This window comes from Sorex fumeus, unplaced genomic scaffold, assembly GCF_029834395.1.
Source record: "Sorex fumeus unplaced genomic scaffold, SorFum_2.1 ptg000014l, whole genome shotgun sequence".
Taxonomy (NCBI): domain Eukaryota; kingdom Metazoa; phylum Chordata; class Mammalia; order Eulipotyphla; family Soricidae; genus Sorex; species Sorex fumeus.
The window spans coordinates 21,265,680-21,274,772 of record NW_026606071.1 but is presented as its reverse complement, the minus strand read 5'-3'; the positions used below and the strand labels follow the sequence as shown (position 1 = coordinate 21,274,772).

Sequence of the window (9,093 nt, the reverse complement as noted above, 5' to 3'; positions counted from 1 at the left end):
TGAGTTTATCTCCCTTTGTTCCGAAGGACAAAATGACTAAACACAACCAGACTTCATCCTGATAGTGTCTAACTAAAGAAACAAGTAAACTCTCTAAACTAAAAGGAAAATAGCATTAAATAGGAACTAAGTGGTTCATTTTATGAGTAAGAGGCAGTGTTTACATGGTTTTCCCAAAAGATTAAGCACTCCTACCCCTCCCCCACTCTAACCTATCCCATCTATAAACCCACCATTTAATCAAAAGGAATAATTTCCAAACCATTCTTCTCCTTCTAAAGAGTCTTTCAATATTAAACTATGCTTGAACAAAAGCACAGGAAAAGAATGGAATTGGGAGTCAATTTCAAGGCTACCAAAATCCACTTTTTTGTTTACTATCCTACCCTTGCAATCAAGTCAATAAATACTTTGTAAATTTTAATTTGGTTGTGGCATTGCAAGATTTATTATGCCACACCAATATTCTTGAACTTTGCTTCAGAGTCTCAAAATGGTGTTCATTGGTCTAGTCATTCCAAGAAAATTGACGTTGCTGGCCTAACAGGGTACTTGGTGGCTGGCTGAAGTCAGGCAGTCATTTCCTATCCAGAGCAGTGATGTGGAACAGGTGAAGAGATGCCAGCCGGCTGGCATCTGGATAGGCGTCCATGTCAGGAGCGGTAGGCAGCAAAGTCACGTGCTGGGGCATAAGGCTGGTAGTACTTGGGGGCAGGCACCATTCTCCTACGGGTCATGTTAATGTAGTCACTCTGAAGCATTCTCTTATTCTTATTCTTTATCTGAAGAAAAGAGAAGAGTCACATGAAAGTAACTGAGGAACAGGACATGTCATGGGATGAATTTTAAGACTTTGGCTGGACCCATTCAAAAACATGTATTATCAAATGAAACAGAGTACACCAGATTTTACAAACACCCTCAACTTGTATTTGGACAAATCAAACCTAACTAGCTGAACTCTTCTAAATTAACTTGAAAAAAAACATTTTTTTTTTTTTTGCTTTTTGGGTCACACCCAGCAATGCATAGGGGTTACTCCTGTATCATGCACTCAGGGATTACTCCTGGCTGTGCTCGGGGGACCATTTGCGATGCTGGGGATTGAACCTAGTTTGGCTGCGTGCAAGGCAAATGCCCTATCTGCTGTGTTATCATTCAGCCCTGAAAATTTTGAATTAAAAAAATTTAGAATTAGACTTTCTCATGTAGCTTTCGATGTAATAAATTGACTTGAATTCCAAAAGTATATCTAATTTACATATTTAACTGTTGCTAAGTAACTAGTCTTGAAGAACCTTTCCCCTTTGAAACAGTTTAAGCATCCCCATAGCAATCTTCTTATATTTGTCATTTGCTTAACAAGCTGTTTCCCATAATTAGTGAAAGAGATATTTTCCTTCCAGAGTTTGAATGAATCAGTAAATTCATGGACATAGAAGTGAAGCCCGCCCTTCCCCCAAGAGTAGAATTATGATTTTAGAAAACGAGTGTTATATTCCTAATCCTATGACTATGCAATCGTAACTCTTTATTCTTTAGGCTCAGCATTACAGAAATGTGAATTTCTATAAAACTGAAGAAAGTCAGAGCAATACTAAACCTAAATTACCAGAATCTGGAAAAAACCTGAGTTCCTGAGAACAGATGACTGGTTAAAGAAACTTTGGTACATTTACACAGTGGAGTACTATGCAGCTGTTAGAAAAGATGAAGTCATGAAATTTACATACAAATGGTACTACATGAAAAGTATCATATTAAGTGAAATGAGTCAGAAAGAGCGGGATAGACACAGAAAGATTGCATTCATCTGGGGAACATCAAGTAACATAATGGGAGACTAACACCCAGGAGTCGCTGAGACTAGTACCAGGAGTCTTGCTCCATGACTTGGAGGCCAGCCACACGTGTTAGGGGAAAAGGAAGCTCAGATAGAGAAGGGAGCACCAAATAAAGGGTGTTGGGAGGATCCTCCCAGGATGGGAGAAGCATGCTGAAGGTAGATTATAGACCCAACATGATTGCCACTCAATGCCTCTCTTGCAAACCACAGAACACAAAAGGGGAGAGAGAGAGAGAGAGAGAGAGAGAGAGAGTGAGAGAGAGAGAGAGAGAGAGAGAGAGAGAGAACAAAAGGGAATGTCCTGCTACAGGGGCAGCGTGGGATGGGGAGATGGGGGGTGGGAGGGATGCTGGGACCTGTGGTGGTGGACGATGGGCACTGGTGGAGGGATGGGTACTTGATCATTGTATAACTGAAACCCAAGCACAAAAATTTGTAAGTCTGGGAAAAAAAAGAATTATGCTCATCATGAATTCTAGGCAACATTTTTAGTTAATGGTTATGAATGTTTATAGCCATTCTATTTATAATATTCACAATGCAGAAACAACCCAAATATCCTTTTCTGGGAATATGGGTAAACAAATTATGGTATATCCGTATGCTGCCTAGCAAAGTTTTGATTTAAGGTTAAAAACATTTCTTCTGAGTCATAGTGATAACAAAATTTAAGGAAATACCCTTATAAATTCCTAAAACAGAGGTTATTTTTTTGTTTTTGTTTTTTTTTTTTGCTTTTTGGGTCACACCCAGCAGTGCACAGGGATTACTCCTGGCTCATGCACTCATAAATTAGTCTTGGCAGTGCTCGGGAGACGATATGGGATGCTGGGAACTGAACTCGGGTCAACTGCGTGCAAGGCAAAAGCCCTAGCCCCTCTGCTATCACACCAGCCCCAACAGAGGATTTTTTATAAAAGAAAATTCTAAATACAGAAATCAGGTTGGGAAGAAGAAAGAAGAAGAAGAAGGTAAAGAAAGAAGAAGGAAGAGAAGAAGAGGAAAAAGAGGAAGAGGAAGAAGAAGAAGAAGAAGAAGAAGAAGAAGAAGAAGAAGAAGAAGAAGAAGAAGAAGAAGAAGAAGAAGAAGAAGAAGAAGAAGAAGAAGAAAAGGAGGAGGAGGAGGAGGAGAGGGAGAAAGAGCAGGGAGGAAGAGGAAGAGGAGGAAGAAGAAGAAGGAAGGAAAGAAGGAAGAAAGGGAGGGAGGGAGGGAGGAAGGAAGGAAGGAAGGAAGGAAGGAAGGAAGGAAGGAAGGAAGGAAGGAAGGAAGGAAGGAAGGAAGGGGAAGAAAGTGAGCAAGCAAGCATGTGCCTATTTCCTGGCACACATGCCTGATACATAAGGAGATAGATTGGACATGAATGACATGAGCATTCATCTAAATTAGTAAGCTTAAAACTTCATCTCTAGGGAACAGAGTGATAGTACAGTGGGTAGGGCAATTGCCTTGCACACAGCTGTCCTGGATTCAATTCCTGGTATCCCATATAGTTTTCTCCTTAGCACTGGCAGGAGTAATTTCTGAGCACAGGGCCAGGAATAACCTCTTTGCATTGCTGGGTATGGCCCCAAAACAAAAAATAATAACAATTAAAAAATTTTATTCCTACACTCATTTTTCGAGATTCTTTCACCACTATCTTGTCAAAGGAGTATAATAAATCTTAAAGTTGAGAAAAACAACAATCTCCCCATTCTTATTGCTAAATACAGTTGACATCTTTTCAGTTCTCATCTTGAACTCATAGCAACATTCTATTTTATGGACCATTCTCTTCTTTTTGAAGTACCAATCCTTTATCTTCTGTGAGATGATGCCATCCTGGTTTTCATTCTACCTCTCTGGCTACTCGTTCCCTGCCTCCTTTGAAAGCTCATTCCTTTCTTTCTAATAATTCATGTTAGTTCCTCACAACTATGTAGTAGGTCATCTCTTCTCACTAAATCCCCTAACCATCAATAATCTTATCTATGTTGTCAACTTTAATCTACCCATCATGAGAATTATATCTCTGAGCTAGACCTCAAAAACCCCTTCAACTAAATAAGCTCAATGTCTTTTCCTAAATGTTTACATCTTCCAGCGTTTTTCAATATATCAGTCACTGACACTACCCATATAATTGCTAAAGTCAAACCGTCATTCTTTATACCACCAATTCCCATTTTTTCAAAGGATATTTGACAACATCCTGAGACATTTTAGGTTGTACAACTAGGGGGATAGGAGGATAAAGATCAGATGCTGCTATAAACTCTATGTTGCAAAGAACAACACCCCCCCCCCGCAGCAAAGATTATTCAGTCCCAAATAAGTGCCAATATGAAAAGAAAAATAATGATCTTAAAAAATCAGATCATTAAAAAACATTGAAATAACAAGTAAAAGCTTTCAAAATCACTGCAAATATGAAATAATAATTTTAGACTTTCCCTCCCTCTTCATGCTCATACCCAAAGATGACTGATGACTCAAGCCTGGGTAACTAAGGCAATAGTGTTCTATCCACAGACATAAAGTAAGGCAATAGAAATGTATCTGAAAGAGGTTATAAATTTGGTTCTTGTCATTTGAGAATTTGAAATAATGGATGTTATCTAGCTGGAACTTAGAAGAGGGCAGCATTCAACACACCTGATTGAGTTATTCATAGTAATACAGTCATAGAAACAAGGCAGGTAAGAGCTGTTGTCCATTAAATATATTGGATATATATCATTTTATATAAAATTACAGTTTCCTTGGATATAAGGTTGTGGTAGGGCAAGAATATGGGCAAGAATTGTCTGCCTCAAAAAAACATGGAAGGCTACAGCTGATACCTTGGAAGACATGTTAGTACTTATTCCAACTTTGAGGACTTCCCTTGTCAGACTCCCAAATGACAGCCTTTGCTTCAAGACACCAAATAAAATTATGTCTGTTAAAGATACCCAACAGTGAAGATATTGAAGATGTTGACTCTAAGGTTCTTCAGGTTTCACACAAAGATTAGGAAAAATTTTGCAATAAGCATTCATGCTTACCCTTACTCTGCTATCAGATGATGGATTTAGTTGTTATTATCCTAACTTTAAACATAGTGATATATAGAAATAACATACTCATGACTGGGAACACTGTGGAGAAACCTAAGAGTCAATGTACATCCAGCATCTGTACATGTAAGTGCTCTGTATGAGGGACTAATCTATTCTGCTCTTTATCATTCAATGTCTTCCAAAGATGAATGTAGTATTAGAATTGTGTCCACATGGAATAATTGCTAGTAGTAATATAACACAATATTTCAATAAAAATAAATAAATCATTTGCATTTCTCTAATCACAAGCAAATCTGCAAATCTTCTAAATAAATAAAGATGTGTGACTCCTATCCTTTCCCTCCACTCCAGACTTACTAGTTTTCTGGAAATAGCAGACAAAACAATTCACAGAAAGAAAGAAAGAAAGAAAGAAAGAAAGAAAGAAAGAAAGAAAGAAAGAAAGAAAGAAAGAAAGAGAGAGAGAAAGAAAGAGAGAAAGAAAGAGAGAAAGAAAGAAAGAAAGAAAGAAATCACAGAATTTAAAGGAATATATTACCTGTAAATACATTATCCACACTCCCTATTTTGTGACTGAAAATGGAAAAGACCAGGATTTTTTAAAAAGACTCCTTCAGACTAAAAGAACAGATTTACTAGCTTAGTTTAGTGAACTGAGTGAGAGTAACAGGTGCTGGACTGTGGCAACCTGGCAAAGGGGACATTTATTTACTCAAATGTCAGCAATAGGTCAAGAACTGAAAAGAATCTGCAGCTGCTCCCAGAAAGCCACTCAGCTATAACTGCTTAGAGTAGCACCTCACACACTCTCAGGAAGTTCCGGAAAACAGCAACTTATACCAAGATACATTGCAGAGCAGACAAAAATAGGACCCCAGAAAAGTACCCAGGAAATAGCTAAACTGAGGGGAATCTTTAGTGTCCTGTCTGCCTAGTTCTGCTAGTGCTAAGTGCTGAAATAAACAGTAAAAAGAGCAAGGAAAAGTGAACCAAGCATAACAATATTTCTCTATTCTATGAAATACAATTGTGCATTTATTTCACACTTTGATCAAAGAGTACAAGATCTGGGTTCAAGATAGTAATAATAGGCAGTTCTTATTGGATACCATAATTAAAGAGAGCTCACAAAGATAAAATATACCAAACTCTGGGACCTACAAATTTACAGGGTACCAGTGAGATAGCACAAGACCAAAGCAAGTTTTCTTAATATGAAGTAAGATTAATGTGACTCGGAATTAATAGTACAGTAAAAAAAAAAGAATCCCATAATTCCAACAATATTTTGAAGTTGAAAGTAAACTTTTTAAACTGCCTAAATTGAAATAGTAAGTTTCTTTGATTTCATAAAGGAATTCAGGTCACTTAGTAAATTAGTGCCCAAATTCAGTAACTGATATCCTAATTCTATTTACAATGTTTTTAATGATGGGTTTTACCCTTCTGTCCTCTGAGAGTTAAAGCAGTTCCCAAAACTACTTCCTGTAAAGCTGATAAATTAATTTGACCTAGGTCATCACATTACAAAGGAGCATCTGTCCTGAAAGGATACACAAAGAGCCATTATACCTGGTTTTTAAGTTGAGAAGCTGAGAGTCCCAGTGAAATGGAGGGAGGAGAGGAGGGAACTAAAATTCTTAATTTTAAAAACATTGAGAAACATTACAGAGGCTAAAGCTGGACAGTACTTAGTTGAAGACAGAAAATTTTAAAAAATGAAGGAGCTAAATTAACATCTGAAAGAACATGAGAAATATTAAACAACTTGTTTAAGACAAGGTAAATAAATACTCAAGAAGTTACAAAATATATATTATTTTCAGGAACAATAAGGTAAAGGTAAAGGCCCTCCCGTTGTTCATCGATTTGCTTGAGCGGGCCCAGTAACGTCTCCATTGGAGACTCTGTTGTTACTGTGTTTAGCATATCGAATACGTCATGGGGAGCTTGCCAGGCTCTGCCGTGCGGGTGAGATACTCTCGGTAGCTTGCCGGGCTCTCCAAGAGAGGCGGAGGAATCGAACTCGGGTCGGCCATGTTTGCTGCGTTGCAAGGCAAATGCCCTACCTTTGTGCTATAGACCACTTTTTTCCCAAATCCACAAAAGGTACTAACCAGGTAACAGACAGCCTGACAAACATCCATATTTTTCCTAGAACCTCCTAAATTGGGACTGGTATGTGAAAAATCATCCATAAGTCAACAGGGACTTAAAAAAGATTTGATGACTGTGAACCCAAGTCTTCTCCTTTCCATCACAAAGGCTTCCAGAAATCACTGATCCATGTATGGATCAAATATATGAAGAATGACTTAAATATAATTACTACAATTCAGGTATGCACATTTAAGTCAATAATTTGAAAGGTTTAACTAATCAATTTGATAAGCATTCGTTATGCTCGCAAAGTACTTAATACCAGTATTTAAAGAAGGATGAATGTAAAGAGAAATAATTCTTATTTTTGTGAAACATATTATTAAAGAAACTGCTCTTACTTACATATGTTTAACTTCTAGAAAACGTTAAAAGAAAACACAGTAATCTGTGCGAGAAATATTCTATAGCACTCTGTAAAAGCACCTAGTAAAGTAAGTGTCGGTTCAGCTCTTCTGGAAAACAGTATGGACGATTCTCAAAAAATTAGAAATTGAGCTCCCATTTGACCCAGCAATACCACTCCTGGGAATATATCCCGGAGAGGCAAAAAAGTATAATCGAAGTGACATCTGCACTTGTTTGTTCATTGCAGCACTCTTTACAATAGCCAGAATCTGGAAAAAACCTGAGTGCTTGAGAACAGATGACTTGTTAAAGAAACTTTAGTACATCTACACATAGAGTACTATGTAGCTGTTAGAAAATATGAAGTCATGAAATTTACATACAAGTGGTACTACATGGAAAGTATCATGTTAAGCGAAATGAGTCAGAAAGAGAGGGATAGACATAGAAAGATTGCATTCATCTGGGGAACATAAAGTAACAAAATAGGAGACTAACACCCAAGAGTGGCCAAGATTAGTACCAGGAGTTTTGCTCCATGGCTTGGAGGAGAGCCACACATGCTAAGGGAAAAGGGATCTCAGATAGAGACAGGAGCACTTAATAAAGGGTGTTGGGAGGATCCTTTCAGGATGGGAGAAGCATGCTGAAAGTAGACTATAGACCAAACATGATTGCCACTCCATACCTCTTTTGCAAACACAACACCCAAAAGGAGAGAGAGAACAAAAGGGAATACCATGCCACAAAGGCAGGGTGGGATGGGGGGATTGGGGGTGGGAGGGATACTGGGACCCGTGGTGGTGGGAAATGGGCACTGGTGGAGGGATGGGTGTTTGATCATTGTATAATTGAAACCCAAGCACAAAAGTCTGTAAATCTACAACTGTACCTCATGGCATTTTACTAATAAAAATTAAAAAAAAAAAGAAAAGTAAGTGTCTAGGAACTGGGGAGATAGTACAGAGATTAAGGAACATGTCTTGCGCATATTGAACCAATCTTATCCCACCCCCTCTCCCAACCTAAGTGTCTAAGGGAAATATTCTTCTTAATCATAGATCGACATCAAGAAGTGCTCAAGCTGAGATAAAAAATTAAAAATTGAAGAAAGTTTTTTTTCTAAAATGCACTAAATTTCTTGTGTGATCATTTGAAAAGTTGACAAAACTCCAATTCAACGGTGAGAGCTCAGAAATGTCTAATTCTCATTATGGTTTCATAATGACAGCAACATACTTGGCCCCACAAAATTTACCTGCATTGAAGGAGATAAAAGTATGACTCAGATAAATAGACCTAGTTTCTTTGCTTGATTTGAATGTATACTCTCAGTAACCAAGTTTCTCATGATTTTTGACCCTGAATCAAAAAGTACTGTTGATTGCAGTTGTCTAGGACCTTAAGCTATTTATATTTTATGCATGACTGTATTAAAATAGTTTTATCTGTCATTATTATATTGCAAAAATGCAAAGAAAGAAAATGGTTCCTAATACCACTACCCCAGTTTACTCATTTCAGTTCTTATTTGGTCTGACTACCTAATCAGTGCCTCCTGGAAAGTAGAACTAACATCAGATTTTTATCTTTGATAAAGTTGGACAGACCAGCATAAAATCTATTCAAACATAGCAGGGAAAAGAAAATAATAATAATCAGATGTTAAGCAGAAAATAAACCACATGGGCAAAA

The 9,093-nt window shown here is 37.6% G+C and overlaps 1 protein-coding gene across 1 annotated transcript in view; it reads right to left on the bottom strand.

Moving 5' to 3' along the window:
• Positions 1-460: 460 nt before the first annotated feature.
• Positions 461-9,093, bottom strand: part of CD28 (CD28 molecule) — a 28,708-nt gene continuing 20,075 nt past the window's right edge. Inside the window, exon 4 of the mRNA XM_056111910.1 lies at positions 461-782. Coding sequence (XP_055967885.1) covers positions 654-782 — 129 coding nt within the window. The 3' untranslated portion in view covers positions 461-653. The remainder of the gene's footprint in view (positions 783-9,093) is intronic.